General features: G+C 39.4%; 1 protein-coding gene across 12 annotated transcripts in view; it reads left to right on the top strand.

The window, feature by feature from the left end:
- The window catches only part of LOC140916595 (X-linked retinitis pigmentosa GTPase regulator), a 92,930-nt gene that overhangs the window by 16,251 nt on the left and 60,382 nt on the right, over positions 1-16,297 (top strand). For all 12 annotated transcript variants that reach the window (XM_073358269.1, XM_073358298.2, XM_073358317.2 and 9 more), the window contains 3 exons: positions 3,152-3,310; positions 4,462-4,611; positions 13,549-13,707. In XM_073358269.1, coding sequence (XP_073214370.1) covers positions 3,152-3,310; positions 4,462-4,611; positions 13,549-13,707 — 468 coding nt within the window. The remainder of the gene's footprint in view (positions 1-3,151; positions 3,311-4,461; positions 4,612-13,548; positions 13,708-16,297) is intronic.

Raw genomic sequence — 16,297 nt, 5'->3', positions numbered from 1 at the left:
ATGGACTATTAGTTCAGACTGGTATGACAGATCCAATATACTGTAACTATTTTGAGGAGATGTATCTGAAAGAAATGAGAACTGTAATCTAAAACCTTTTTGTTACAATTATCATTTGACAAAGTGTTAGAACATGTACAGTAATAGTGTACATGAGATTTTGTTTTTTTTGAAATTTTACAATACGGAAAAAATTTGCAACACTAGAAGTACAATACATAATGTAGCTACAATAACTATAGTAATTGATAAAAACTGCTGTGTGTGAGCTAAGTATTATTAAAGCAAGAATATATGTGAACAGTATTTTTTCCAAGGTAGTGGTATAATTAGAGATGGAATCTTTTACCTCTGGGTTACCCCTCACCTCCTTCAGATCCACCTTCAAGATTCTCTTCTGCTGTGATGCTTACCAGAAATCGGCCAGATTGGTTAAGTCAGAAACAAAATCAATGCGTTCCTAAAACACTTGGGTGCTTTTGAAAATCCCACGTATGCGTACCTAATTATGGGTTTAGGAACCTAACATTAGGGTCCAGATTTTTAAGAATTTTGGTCTCTGAATGCATAACAATTCATAATAACAAAACAAAAAGCTCCACAAAACCCATCACCTAATACTTTTAAATGATTAAGATCCAGGGTAAAGCAATTAAAGAAAACACTTAATTTTTTAAAAATTATTAAATTTGATTGAATATTTGTACAACTAATTTGAAGAACTGTGCTATTGCAACTTTATGTTAACATTTATAATTAACTAAATTTAAGCTTTTTAAACAAAATGCCACTACTAGTGGGCTCTCGTTTGAATTTTACAAAACTGCTATAGGCACACACGAAAGAAACCCTGACAAAAATTTGAAAATTAAGGCTTTTATCATGCAAATCCTTAAGTGGGTATATTACTTTGCTGTATGCGTGGTTCTACTGACTTCAGGTGGACTACTCATATGCTTAAAGTTAAGCACGGGCATAAATGTTGCAACATCAGGGGCTAAATCTGTATTTTTAATAATTTTTCTTAGTGGCATAAAATCTCTGTCACTTCAAGACAAAGTTGTTACATTGTTAACCCTGGCGCAAGTTATTTAGTCTTTCAGTACATTAGTGGTGTTATTGTGAACTGTTATGTCCACAGAGATCAAAATTCTTAAAAAGTAGGAGCCTAATACCAGTTTCCTAAACCTACATGTAGGCACCCAGGTGTGGGATTTTCAAAAGCACCGAAGTGCCTTAGGAGCTCAAGTCATGTTGACTTCAAACAGCAAACCTTGATGGGTGAATACAGCCTGGTAAAGCATTTCAGGCTGTACTTGTCTTGTGGAGGCTCAACATATTGGAAGAGGGTGGCTGGAAATATAGCTTATCAATTTTGTGTTTGATTTTTGTGGTGTTCTTCTGCTAAAAGTGTTAGCGAGGCCCTGGGCTAGTCTCTTTTATCACAGATGAGCATTTTAAATATTAAACTCTTTAGTAGAAGACACACAAACTCTGAAATTATTTTAATTAGGAAGCTAAAGAAACAAGTACAAAACATCAGCTTTGCCAATTTAAAACTATATTGAGAAAAATATAGAGCTAGCAACAAATAAATAAAAATCTGATTGAAATAATAGTACCTCAGTCTTATAGCACTTTTCATCAGTAGATGTCAAAGCACTTCAGAAGGAGGTCAATCTAAAAAAATTAAGTAAGAATGATTTAAATAAAATTTTTTAAATTAAGATATTATTTTTATCCACCCTGTTCAAAATCATCAAGCTATGTACATAACTAATTAGGTGATTTTAATATTGTTACCATGGCCATGCCTCCCCATTTGCCTCCAGTTTTGTCACACTTGCTTATTATGTTTTGTCTTAAAGTAGATTGTAAACTATTGACTGTGTCTTTCTGTGTGTGTGCATAGCATCTACTACAATGGGCCCCCAACACCGGGGTGTTTTATTGTTATCACAATGCAAATGAATAAGAAACCAGTCATACAACTTAATTCATTAACTAAATATGTCCTTTTTTGGATAGCATATATTTTCCCAGTTATTTGTAAATGGACTGACCAGTAGTCCATGGCTGTATACCAAGTAATATGTTAAACATCTTTGTAATGCTGCTCCTATATACAAACATAATTTTATTATATTTTAAAATCCAATAAAAATTGCTGAGGTAAAGTTTAGCTGTAGGTAGAGTCCAACATATAGCCTGTGCACAACTTATGCCCTTGAAATAGAGTTTATCTGGGATTTAAGGGTTGCAAAGGTCTTTAATAGCTCTCTGCATAAAGCTGAATTTTACCTATAGTGATTTGTAGTCTTCAGAGGAACTTGGCCTGCTGCAAAATTAGGGTAAAAAAATGTATCTTGTGTTTCTCAGTTGGGGAATATTCCTTGTGATTCCTGTGTAACACCTGCGTTACTTTCATATACGTTGTAACATCTGAGTTTTTCAGTTTTTTTTCAGCGCAGATTAGATTCTCCTGATATCCTTCCTGTGTGTTAAATTTTTAATGTAGTGTGTCTTGAGGGAGAACTAAATTTATAAATATCTTTTTTTAACCTTTTATGTACAAGCAACAGTCCAATTGGGAAATGTAAAACTCTTTTTATGTACATAAATGATAGAGAAACAAAATCTGATGTACCAGAATTGAAGAAAACAATCATAAGTGACAAACTTCACCCTAATTTTAGCTCGTTACCAAAAGGCTCTTTTTTTAGTTTTCCATTTATCTATAAATTGCCTTTGGTAACTTGGACTTTCCAGCAATTACTCAGTCTGCAGATATTTTTAAGTTAAGGCTCTTCCAAGATGTCTTCATGTCTCTTGAGCTCTAAAAGAACTCCAGAGTATGTAGAATTCCTTCACTTTTGACATCTCTCTCCAAGCTGAGGGAAAACCCAACCTTCTCTAGATGCATGTGTATTCTAAAATGGAGAGGAAGACTGTTAGAACTTCCCCATCCAAAAGTGCCCAGGAAAGCTTCCTCGGGAGTTACAGCAGCAATTCATAATATCAGTGTTAGAATATTTTAGGACAGCTTAGCACAGTTTTCCTGCAATACTTTTTCTGTAGGAAGAAATTGAGCTCAAACTTTCTGATTTGCTGTCACTTACTCTACGTATTACATGTGCTTTTCTATGTGCAGAACGAGGACATGTATATGCTGCTGGAGGTAACAGTGAAGGGCAGTTGGGATTAGGTGACACAGAGGAAAGAAACGCGTTTCATCTAATTAGTTTTTTTACCAACCAGTACAAGATCAAACAGCTGGCAGCTGGATCTTACACATCAGCAGCACTAACCGGTGAGAGCAACAGCTAATAACAAATGCCTATACCATGAAAAGGTAAAAAATATGTTAACAACATAGCTTATCCTTTGACAGCCGCATTGAGTCTGATGGAAGCCTTATACCATGATCATTTGTTTTCCAAAAGCAGTAATTAGCAGTGGAGACTTGATAAGTCCGTGTGTTGGTAGAAAGGCTTTCAGCTATCTGATGCTAGGCCCCTTTTCTCCCTTTGCAATCTCATTCATACCTCTTTCACAAATCCTACCTTATAGCAGCCAGTAAGATGTGTGCTAGGCTATTTTCCTTTCTACCAACGGCTAAAGCTCTCCTCGGATTTGCGAAGCAGCCCTGTGTAGTTTTAGTTCCAAATACTGCCCCAGGAACTGCTGCAGCTAGAAGGGTTTTATGCAGAGCTAGCTTCCCACAACTTGGAATTGCTGTACAGAGAAGGCTGGATGGTGGCTGAAGATTATTGTATCGTTCCTTTGCCTCAGCCGCTCCTTGTTGCTGACATGGGTCTCTGTGCAGATGAGACTGGGTCTGGGACAAATAGGAGAACAGCTACTCTAATCAGCATGAGGGAGACAGAACGAGGTTGGGGTGAGTGTGAGAGGGATAGGAGAAAGCAGGGGAAAAAGAAGAGAATTAGTGGGGTGAATGGAAAAGCTGGGATAGAGAATCAATTTGGAGAAAAGAGAAATGGGAATCCTATTGATGATGCAAGTGGAGTCATGCCATCATGAAGTTACTAATAGGGTAGGAATAAGCCTAACATCCACAACATTACCCAGAATGTGTGTACACAGACCACCAGCAACTTGGGAGTCTGACAGCCTCCAATCTTATTGCTTACTGGAGAAACATGTCTGGAAATAAATGTTAAATGTTGCCATCTCTGGTCTAATACTACCTGGTCACTAAATATTCCATGGCACGTTTCAGAAGATTGTGGGGGATGGGATGCGTTGGTATCTCTGGCCCTATGCTTTGGCTATGTGTTGAGTGCCAGTTGATAGCTGTCCTCATACTTCAGCAATGGCTATGTTTTAGCAGTGTCATATAGAGTGTGTGAACTGCCTCTGGATGGAAGCCACAAGTAAATGTAAATATTATTGTTAGACCAGCTTTGGTTTTAAATCTGACTTTCTGCCGCTTTATTTTAGAGGATGGACAGCTTTTCGTGTGGGGTGACAATTCTGAAGGTCAGATTGGCCTGGCTGGTGAAGCCAGTGTGTGTCTACCTTGTCAAGTGGATGTTGGAAAGCCTGTTTCCTGGGTCTCCTGTGGATATTACCATTCTGCTTTGGTAACAAGTAAGATAATGATATACTGTGTAATAGAGCTAACTATACCAATGGGCCTCAAATTGTGGTCCTTATTTTCATCTGCTAAATTGCATTAAAAATAGCTAATGACACATTAAATACTTCCCTAATGATCTATGCCATGGGTATGTTATATGATCACAAATACAAAGGAAAGTGGTCTGTACACTTGTGAATTAGAGGTAAGTCTCGCAGGGACAATCTCTAAAATTTGCTCCATGCTGTGAAATGATTTGGGAAACTGATGTATTCTGTTCCATGATTCTTTATTGTAACTGAATTAATACTACCATGTGAAAACAAATTACAGTGAACGTTAGTGTGTGGACAGTGTTATGGAAAAGGGTGTAATGCTGAATGAATGTCTTGTCACACTGATTTGATTTTAGTGAGACATACAACAAATGCCTTAGGTGAATTTGATTTCTATTTTGTACAATAATCCAGCATCTCTGAGACTATTCATATTTGCTCATGTGTACTGACCCGCTTCTCTTCTACCTTTCCCTCCCTTCCCCCAAAAATGCAAATCTTGAATAGGCACCTATCACATATTTTTCAGAAAAATGCATCTTTCCTGATAATTCACTGCCTTAATTGTCAAGGCAGTTTCTGAGGCAAACTGAACATATGCTGTATAAAGTAGAAATGTCTTGAGGGAATGAATGCTATGTATGGCTATTTACAGCTGTGCAATAAAAAAAGTTAAATATTTTTAGAAAGCATGCTCAAAATAGACATCTGGAATTTTGTCAAAGCACCATCAAAAGATTTAACAGGAAGTATAATGTATTAAATGCAATAATCCATTCATGAAAACCTATAACCTTGCAGAGAATTATGAAGACGTGCAGCTCTAAGGAGGCAAAGAAGGGAGGAATGCAAAGACTGTTAAGATCTATGTTTCCTTCAGGGAGATAATGACAGATTATATACAGATAGTTTTTACTGTGCAGGATTTGGGCTAAGAGACACTTTGACATTTCTATAGCTCATTCCCACCCCCCATCTCCAAAATCACGTTTCCTGATTTGAGTGAATTACAGTGAAGATGATATTAAAGGCATGGGCAACTATTTATTCTCATCATATGTGTGGACCCCAAATAATACTAAGTCTTTAATCTTATCTCAGTCCCAATAAAGTATTAAAGACTTCAACAGATCAATAATTTTGGATTACAGAGCTTTTAACAGGCATCCAGAAACTACATCTGGTGCTTTATTCAACCTGCTTGATAAATGACAGATTTCTACAGATAACATCTGTGTGGGTCCCTGAGAGTATGCCGTGAACAGAATGAAAGCATTCAGTGACTATAAAGTATATGTAATAGGGTGTTTTGCCTATAGTATGCAACTTTGTATTAATGATGCTTTCTTAAAATAAATAAGTTAAATGCTTATGATTGACCAGAAGTTTAGCAGCCATTAAATATTCTTCAGCTTCCAAGCATCACAATCGACAAGTAGATGTGTACGTCAAAAAACCCAGCTCTTCCAGGGCATAGCGAGAAGGTGGTATACTAAAAACTTGATCAACAAATGTTTTTTGATAGCTTACTATGATATGGAGCCAAAAATTGAGTTGCTAATTTGGCCACAGTAGAATTTAGTAGAGACTATAATCCAAAATATTTAGCCCTGTGACAATTTAACCCAGGAGAGAGGTTTGAGAGATACTTGCACATACTTAATTGTCCCAGCTGTCAGGCTTGATAGACTTTCTCAGCATGGAAGTACTAGATCAAGGTGTTGGGCCATTGGAAAAATATTTAACTTTTTGTTTTATTTGAGTGTTTTAGCAATCAGATATCTGAAGAGGGATATAGTGTATCTGGTGTCAAAGAAGGTTCATATTAACTTAATGGACTAAATTCTACCATGTGGGTAAGTGGGCCCTACTGAAGCCAAGAAGAGCTTTATGCACATTTGTGAGAGGAGAGTATGACCAAAAGTCTATAATAATAAATCTTCTGAGCTTTGGTCTAGCCACTAGCACTGATAGGTCTTCTCCATATGCAGATCAGGCAGAAAGATGGCCAGTTACTTTCTTTGTAGTCTTTGGATCATTGGCTGCTCTCCTTTTCTCCCACACTCAATTTTTTCTCTTGTTTCACTGAGGAGAAGCAGCAAAGATGGCTTTTGTCTTTTAGTCCTTTTTGGACTTTTTCTGTAGTGTGTTTGCCAGCTTTTTTTTCTTTCTTTCTTTCTGCCCTTTCAGCGGATGGACTAAAATTTCATATATATTTTTGTGATGACACTGTTCGGGGTCATATCTATTGGGTTCTCTTGTCAAGTCTATAACCAGGCCCTTTGTCAAGGACGTGCTTCTGGGAATAGATGGAAGACATGGCCTACCTCTGCAATGCAGATACCCTCTCTGCACAAGAATGGGCTGAGAGGAACACTGTGCCTGCCCACTGCCCTGGTCCCCCATGCAGAAATGGATCCTCTGAGTTAAATGAAAATTTGAATGATGTTTTGGATTAGAACTCCCCTTGTGCTTTTCCCTTGCCAGAAGCAGATAAGACAGACTCTAAAACCCCCACGATGGCATCCTTGCTACAAATGAGACTTTGATTGACATAGATAGAAACCTTTGGAGAAGCCCCTCTGAAGAGTGCTTTGCAGGTTCCCATGGGTCCCTTTCATGTGTGTTCCTTATTTTCATGGAACTGTTTACAGCCCAGCTCGGAAGCCGTCACTTCACCAAGCTCCTTCATAGACCTCTGCTGTGTGAGAGGTGCTGCTATTTGATCCAGACGTACAGCCTTCAGAATCGCTTAGAAGGTTCAGAGGAAAGGAATGTTCAAGCCTGTCACATATCCCTTAAAGTTGTGCCAATAGTGGAAGTAGAGGTGGAGACTGTGCTCTCTCTTCTCGAATGATTCCAAAAGGGAAAAGAATATTCTTAACTGAAAATGATATAGGAGATAAATTCCTGAAGGGATCCCCAGGTACATCCCTGGCTAGGTCCATAAGCACTATGTTGTCTACAGAAATGTAGGAAGCCTGACTGTTGTTATCGCTCTCTCCCCCGTCCCTGCCCCATGAACGTCTCTGTGGCAACATGTACCAAATTTTTCTCTGTTCCATTAGGGCCACTAACTTTCCAAAAGCCATTTTGGAGTAGAGCTCGTTGCGGGGGAAGAGTCAAGAAATGTCATCAGTTTCTCCCCAGTTATTATCCAAATGTTGGAATTTGAGAAGTTTTGACCAGCTCTGTTTGGACAAAAATATAGAAAGTTCATTAGGATGTAGACTTCTGCCTCTACTTCCAGACCATGCATGGAATGGCTCTCCGCATAAGAATATTCCCTGTGTGGAAGCTCAGCTTCCCAAAGAATTCTGAAACTTCACTAATAATTTTCTGGTTGCTCTTGGGCACTTAAGGTTTGCTTATGCTCACAGAAAATGTTCTTGGTTCCTCTGTCATAATGCAAGAGGCCTCTCTAGCTACATCAGTGGTCAGTAAGAGCCTTAGCACGTACCTCAAGGTCCATCCTTTCCAAATACACTTTCATATATTCTGTTCCTTTCCTTCTAGCTATTTCAGCTGACTTGGGCTGCAATAATCGCTTCAGCTCCTGTGGGTCACCATGTATGGAATCCTTGGGCTACTGGATCTGTAAACACAATTCCTATGTTGTCTTCCCTGGCCTACCTCCAGCCTGCCCTGGTGTCTGCTCTCTACTTGCTTATGTGGGTTGGCATGAAGATCCCCCTCCTAACGCCACTCAGTGAGAGAGAGAGAGAGAGAGAAGTTTTCCCTTTGCATTTCCATGCTAGGCCCCTGTGGGCCAGGGTTTAGTAGGACAGAGGGCCCTTCACATTAGGGAGAATTTTACCTTTTGGGGAAAAACTCAGAGATTTCATAGTGGAAAAGCAGAGTAAACAATAATATTAGATGGAAGCGTTATAGATCGGACTTGCCAAATATCTAAACTTAATATGTTTGTATAACTGTACTCAAATCATCTGACTTTGGAGCCTTGTAGGACTTCTTATGTTTGATTGAAAGTTATGCTTCAGCATTTCCTAAACTGCTTTTGCCCAAGAGGGTCTCCTTAATGTATTCAAAAATGTACTGTAGTAATTGGGGCTATCTTTCTTAGCTGGATTATGAAGTTTAGAAAAGAAATTGAATAAGCTTGGTTAGTTTGGGAAGTCAATGGAAGACTGACCACTTGAACCTATAACCCCATTAATTAAGATTGTGAGCAGGTTAATAGATATGGTGCACTAGTGTGTTTCCAGATTTATGAAAAATTGACGCTGAATTTTAAAAAGACTGCTTTAGCTTCTTTTGAGAGAAAATCTCATGTGCAGCTCTAACAGTCAGTAGCTCACTGACTTGATTCTAGAAATAAATGAGATACACTTAAATATATATGCGTAAAAATGATGACTCTTGTTTTTCAACATTTGCAGCTGTTGATTTACTCTTTTCTTTCTCTTCTTTCGCCCAGAAACACTGGGGCCTCTCTGAGAATCCTTAACAGAATCCCAAAGTAAGAGCCTGGTGCTACAGCCTCTTTTGTATCAGTCTGACCCCAAGTTGCAAAAAGTGTTAATTATCTAATGGATTTACAAAAACTTTAGGAATGGTATGCTATCAAGGTTACAGTTTTCACATTATCTTTGTTATGGAGGCACTGATTGTGACTTCATAGTTAAGGTAGTGATCCATTTTGCACTTAACGAAGGGATTCAACTCTGTTTCACATGTGTTCTCCTCAAACTTACAACACTTACTTTTTGAGTACAGAATTAATTTTCTGAGGATACACCAATAAATTCATTCGTTTTTTGCATTCAGATTAATTAAACTGGGTTCTTTATGAAATTTAGCACCTGGGCCTGTCTTTTTTGTCCCAAAGGATCTTAGCAACAGAATAACACACACTTCAAACTTTTCATGTAGTTAAAATTAATTGATATCTTGTGCATAGGCTGTATTCGAAGAAATTAGATTGTAATTAAGTTATTAATGATAGGCTACAGACAGGCTCAAGTCAACAGCCTCAAGTCAACAGCCTAGGTAACTCTTAAGTGGAGCTGTTGTGACGTTAAGGGTAACTCAACCAGTTGCCACCCTTCCTCTACAGCTAATTTACATTCAGCATTTCTACTGGTGGTAATTACTCAGTGGTATAAAGGAGACGGAGAGAGTTGTATAAAATTGGCAGATTTAGTCCAGTGATCATTGCTCTTTAAAGATTCTGTAGCTGCCAGCTGGCTTATGTGTCAGTTGATTGACCTGATAGCACTGCACACTGAGGAAGCGGGAGGCAGAAGGTAGGAGAAGCCATTAAAGCAGAGTGTCACTGGGAATCGATCTAGCACCGGTTTTGTTAACACAGCCTTCTAAATGCCTAAATCAGTTGCACATTAAGGGCCAGATTCACCAGAACACTTCCGCCGCTTTGTGCTGCTCTGGGGAGACAAACTTAACTGCTCAGTGCACTCTGGCTACTTTGCTGTACCAATGAATGTGTCCTTAAGTTAAAACGTAAATGATTTAAGGTTAATATTGCATATCTTCAGATCATTAGAAATATTGCATATTAGTACTGTTTGGGGATTTCTTTTTTAGTACACATGTGTGGACACTCCTTAGGGAAATTCCCAGACAAAAAACTACTTTAAAATGGAACTAAGATTGAGAAGAAGTATCAGTAATTTAGCGGTAAACAATGTTTCAGGGATGTTGTAATTATCCCCAAAATCAGCAATATAAATCAGAAATTTCAGAGTTAACTGGATTTTTTTTTTAGTGTGTACCCTTATGTTAAAGTAAGAAATTCCCAGTTAAAGCATGCAAACAACCTTAAATTTGCCCTGTACCAGCACTAGAAGGAGTCGGGGGGGAAGTGAAGAAAAAAATCTGTCTTGAAAAATCATTTGTGTATCCCGTGCAAGATCCAGGCAGATTTGCAGTTGGAGGAGTGCATGGACTGTTCCCTAATTACTTCCTCCAAGAAGGTGGTGGCAGGAAGAAATGCTGCATATTGTATGTGCTTCTGGTGCATTCTGCTTCTCTGACTAATCCAGTCCTTCTCCTGGGATAGAAGGCTCTTTGCTACCCTTTGCCATCCGCTGTTGACACGATCTAATCCCAAATAACTAATAACCAAAATTTCACAAAAATTAAACAGTGGCTCAGCAGAAAAATACAATGGGCCAAATTCAGCCCTGGGCAATTCAGATGATTTAAATAGAATTACCTCAGCAATTAATTTGAGCCACAGCTCTATATATAGAATGTCTTGCACACTCAGTGAGTGTTTTACCAGAGTAAAAGCTGAATAAAGATTTGGTAAAGGGAAGAGGGAAATGGAATGCATGCAACACAAATGGTGCATTTCTTTTGAACTCTGAATTGCTACTTTTTCATTTTTCAAAATAAAAAAACATTTTAATTCCTTGCTTTTGTCTGTTCTGCCCATTTAGGTTTCATTGACTTCAGTAGGCTTTGGAAACTGGTCCTTGATTTTATTAACCTTGCTTTTTAATAAGTCATACCCATTTGCTTTGGACAAGTGTGTATATATTTCTATTTTGAGTTTATGTGATTATTTTTAATTTCTTCTTATTTTCAATTTCTGTCCTCTAGACTTATTTGGTTTTGGCATGGTTGTTGCCCTTAGGACCTCAAAATCCAAATGACAGAGATGCGGAAAGGGATAAACACGAGGGAAGGATTCTAATGTAAAATTGCTTGTGCCATACAAGGAAATATAGTGTTATATACAGTGCAGTTACTTATGGGCTCATGTTTTGGAGTCTGTGATTTGTGTGTATCAAGAGCGTTTAAAATGTAGTTTTATGAAAGTGTGTTTGAATTCATAGCATTTGGATATGATCCTTTAGACATTTGCTGTGTGTATTAGGACTGCCTCTTAATTCTATAAATGTGGTTTGTTAATGCTTAAGTTTATTGGGCTATAATTATGGAAAATTAGTGTATCTCAGAAATGTACTCTAGATAGATATCTATAATTATGCTTCAATAATGGGACAGTTGCCCAGTGTTTTAAGTAATGGCTTCAGCACATAATTAACACGTTTCCCTGAGCACCCAGCCCTTAGTCAAAACATTTCTTTGTCTTCGATTTGTTTCATATGAGAGTTTTATTTATCCTTTTGCTTTGGTAAATCCAGCTATAGGTTAAAAAACAAAATCAATGCTCTGGTTCTTAGAGCATATATGGAGATGTAAATAATTTTTATGATGATTCTTTCTGCCAAATCTATTAAGAGCCAAATTCCTACCTCATTTAGTTGTTCGCAACTTCCATTGACTCTGGTGGATGGGAGTTGCATGTGAATGGGAGTGGAGAATGTGGCCCAAGTGTAAATTATTAACCTGTTTGTCCGCTGAAAAGATTAAATGACTTTATATAAAGTTTGCTTGGTATAAAGACACTGTGCATGATAACTCCATAATAGTAATAATATATAGCACTTAATGTAGTGTTTTATGTCTTCAAAGTCTTGGACAGACTTTGACTAAGAACTTTTTGCCTGATCCAAAGACCATTGAAATCATTGGAAAGTTTCCTTTTGACTTAAATAGATTTTGGGTCAAACCCTTAGTCAGTAAGCACCTTTTAATAATACTTAGCTATTATATAGCTTTTTTATCCATAGAAGTCCATGGAAATGCTTTAAAAAGGGGAAAGTAAGTTTCATTGTCCCACTTTACGGTTGCAGAAACAGTCACAGAGTGCTGAATAACCCAGCTGGTCGGTGCAGAGCTGGGAATAGAACCCAGGCCTCCTGATTTCTGTTATTTACAACTGGCTTAATGCCTATTGCTTTTACAGTTTGGCAGAGCACCATCATGGAGTAACTGTAATTTTCGCTTAAAAAAAAAAGTTACTGCATCCAGCTGCTTCAGGTACAGAGGGAGTCTCAATGTGAACATCAGTTCTAAGGAGCAACTCAAGTACTATGAAAAATGTTTCTACAGGCCTCTTTCAGGCTTGGTGGAGACCCATAGCTACGTCCTTGGAGCTTTACCCAGCAACCAGAGATCTCTCCCACTTGACCTAGCTCTTACCTAGGATAGCAGAATGCTAACAGAGCTTTTGGAACAGAAAATCAGATCGGAACTGGCACAGCAGTAGACAGTAACTTTGAAATTTTTAACTCTTCTATCAATATAGTAGAAGGGTAAACAGATGGCCAGATTAGATAACTCAGACTGTTATCTGATTGTTTAAAAAAAACAAAGGTGGAAACTGAAAAGTGTTAAAACAAAGGAAACTCTTTTATAAAAGAATGGATTGCTGTATTTAGGATTGAACAGACTGAAAACCCTGTGCTCGTAAAACTAAGTCTGGGTGCCTGGGAAGGATTTTTTTTTTCTTTAACTGCTGGGCTGACCAGAAAGCTGTTATGTAATACTGAGGTGGTGAAATCTCTTCTGACGGAGATAATGCCATGGTGAACCTTGGAGCGCTTGATATAGTGCCATTTATTTCTAGTATTCAGTACAATGGTTCTTTTCTTGTTATGTAGCTCATTAACAAATCTTTTTACAATATTTGCACTGGTTTCCTATTCTGTCCCCTCACTCTCCATCAGAGGCGAGCATGGACTTTCATGTATCCCATTAGTAGGGCCAGTCTTTGCTAAGACTGCTGCAAGCAACTCCAATTGATGTAAATAGTGACTAGAATGGGAGTTGTGATTCACTGACACCTCTCAGAATCAAGTATTGTTTTGGTTTTCTTCTTGACAGACTCCTCGCATAGGGAAACATTACAACTCTCATTTTGTTTTATTTATAATTTAAAACAAAAGTCCAAAAAGCAACGGGTACTTTACAAACCAGGAAAGCATGAGAAAATAACTTGGCCCAGCTCTGCCTTTTAGTGAAGTACTATGACTCCTGCTCTGTTTTGTATTTCCCCAGGAGATGGTGAGCTCTACACTTTTGGAGAACCTGAAAATGGGAAGCTAGGTTTGTCGCCTGAACAACTGAAAAACAATCGGGTTCCACAGCTAGTTCCTGGAATTTTGGAAAGGGTTAATCAGGTTGCTTGTGGTGGAGGACATACGGTGGCACTTACAGGTATGCAAACTAGTTGGCTTTTCTCTGATCCTGTAATTAAAAGAATCACTTTGCTTGATAGAGCAAACACTCTTATGAAATGTCAGACAATGCCTAGAGAAACTTTTCTTCTATCTTATTACATTGAAAATGAAATCTGTGTTTTTTTCCCATGAGTTCTACAAGAAAGCCTCCCCTTGTGAAATTTTAAAATAATCTTGAATATGTGTTAATTAGTGAGTCACTTTTCTGACTATAACCACTCTTTAATGGCTATAAAGAAAAATGTATGATCTATTGGGAAAAACACAGAACTGGGATCCATGAACTGATTATTTCTAATCTACTGCTGCAGGAATTCTGCACATCTGAAGATATTCAGAATTCATGTATCCTGCAGAGAATTTTTTTTCTGCAGAAAATACATTTCTGCCAAAGAAGTGCTGCAGTTCCACCTTTCACCCACCAGAGGCCACTGTGGTGCCACAACAGCTGGCTGTGTTTGTGCTGCTGGCTGTTCTGGCACCACAGTGGCCTCTGGTGGGTGAAAGGTGGAACTGCAGCACTTCTTTGGCAGAAATGTATTTTCTGCAGAAAAAAAATTCTCTGCAGGATACATGAATTCTGAATATCTTCAGATGTGCAGAATTCCGCCAGGAGTAGATTAGAAAAAATCAGTTCATGGATCCCAGTCCTGTATTTTTCCCAATAGATCATACATTTTTCTTTATAGCCATTAAAGAGTGGTTATAGTCAGAAAAGTGACTTTCCCAGAACTGTTTCAGATTAGCAGCTGTGTTGGTCTGTATCCACAAAAAGAAAAGGAGGACTTGTGGCACCTTAGAGACTAACAAATTTATTTGAGCATAAGCTTTCGTGAGCTACAGCTCACTTCAACTGCAGCACTTCTGGGGCAGAATGTACTGGGGGGTGGGGGTGGAATTCTATGCATGCCCAGTATTGCAGAATTCACCCAGGAGTAGAAGTTCATCACAGCATCCTGCTCGCAGAGCCAGGTTACAACAGAGTGAGGCACACAGGCCTGCTGGGGCGGGGAGGGAAGCGGGGTCACAGACTGGGGTTCAGAATAGCTAGGGGTGGAAATACTGGGGCAAAGGCTCAGGACTTAGTGGGCTGACAGCATTGAGCCTGGCGACAGGCGGGGGGACTGCAGGGACACATGAGGATAGGGGAGGAGGCTGCAGAGACCCATGCGGATGAGGTTGTGGGGGCAAGAGCAGATGTGCCTGACCTGAATGGGAGAGGTTTGGGTTCAGCTACGGTCTCATGGGAGAGGCTCCCCAACTCCCTAACAATCCCGCCCCTACCCCCAAAAAACCTGTTCCATACTTCTTACATCCATACCCAACAATTTTCCAGGTTCACTCCAGACTCCTTCCCTCTCCCTCAGCTCCTCTGTTACCCCTGACTCCCCTAAGCCTTTGCACTGCTTCTGACAGTTCTATATTGTAATTTAAATTAATTATTCAAAGTTCTGTATTAATATGCTTAGTGTAGAATCTATTTGTCAAAAAAAATGATCAGAATCTTTTTTTGAGGGAGGGTCTGTATTGTTACAGACATACTTGCTGACATATATTTTGAAATAAACTACTAAAATAATTGAAACTGGCATGATTATATTGTGTTATTTTGACAAATAAAATGTGCAGAATTTTAAAATATGGTGCACAGAATTTTAATTTTTTTGGCACAGAATTCCCCCAGGAATACCAATCCTAGCTCCAATACTGTGGCTTTAGGCAAAGTACTTAATGTGTCTGCCTCCATATATGATACTATTATATAATACCTCATCGGGATTTTGTGAGAATGTATTAGTTGTTTGTACCGTGCTCCGCCTCCTCCGCTGAACGGGCTGCCCCACTCTGCTTCTCCGCCCCCTCCCCTGCTTCCCGCGAATCAGCTGTTCGGCAGGAAGCCTGGGAGGGCTGAGAAGCAGGCCATGGCTTCACACTCAGGCCGAGGAGGGCAGAGGTGAGCAGTTCCCATGCGCGGCCCCCTGGGTTACCTGCTGGGGCACGGGCAGCCCTCCTCGTGCCCCCCAGCCCCAGCTCACCTCCGCCTCCCTGGGCCTGAGTGGGAAGCCGCGGCCTACTTCTCAGCCTGCCCCGGCTTCCCGCGCAAACAGCTGATTCGCAGAAGCCTGGGGGGGCGGAGAAGCAGACCGGGGCGGCGCTTTCAGGGGAGGAGCCGGAGGTGAGCTGGGGCAGGGGGTAGGGCGGGGAGCTCTGCACCCATCAAATTTTCCCCTTGGGTGCTCCATGGCAGGAGCACTCATGGAGTCGGTGCCTAAGGCGCTACTATTGGCCAGTTCTAAAAGGGCTTCTAAATTTTACAGCTCCAGCTCACCACTGGCTACATGCCCTTGTAGGCAGTCTCATCTACCATCCCCTCCATAAATTTATCAAGCTCAGTCTTCAAGCCAGTTAGGTTTTTTGCTCTCACTGCTTCCCTTGGAAGGCTGTTTCAGAACTTCACTTCTCTGATGGTTAGAAACTTTTGCCTAATTTCGAGCCTAAACTTGTTGATAGTCAGTTTATATCCATTTGTTCTTGTGTCCATATTGATGCTTAACTTAAATAACTCT

The sequence above is a fragment of the Lepidochelys kempii genome, chromosome 1, assembly GCF_965140285.1.
Source record: "Lepidochelys kempii isolate rLepKem1 chromosome 1, rLepKem1.hap1, whole genome shotgun sequence".
NCBI lineage: Eukaryota > Metazoa > Chordata > Testudines > Cheloniidae > Lepidochelys > Lepidochelys kempii.
Note: the sequence above shows the minus strand (reverse complement) of the source record. Positions and strands in the feature narration are given on the sequence as shown.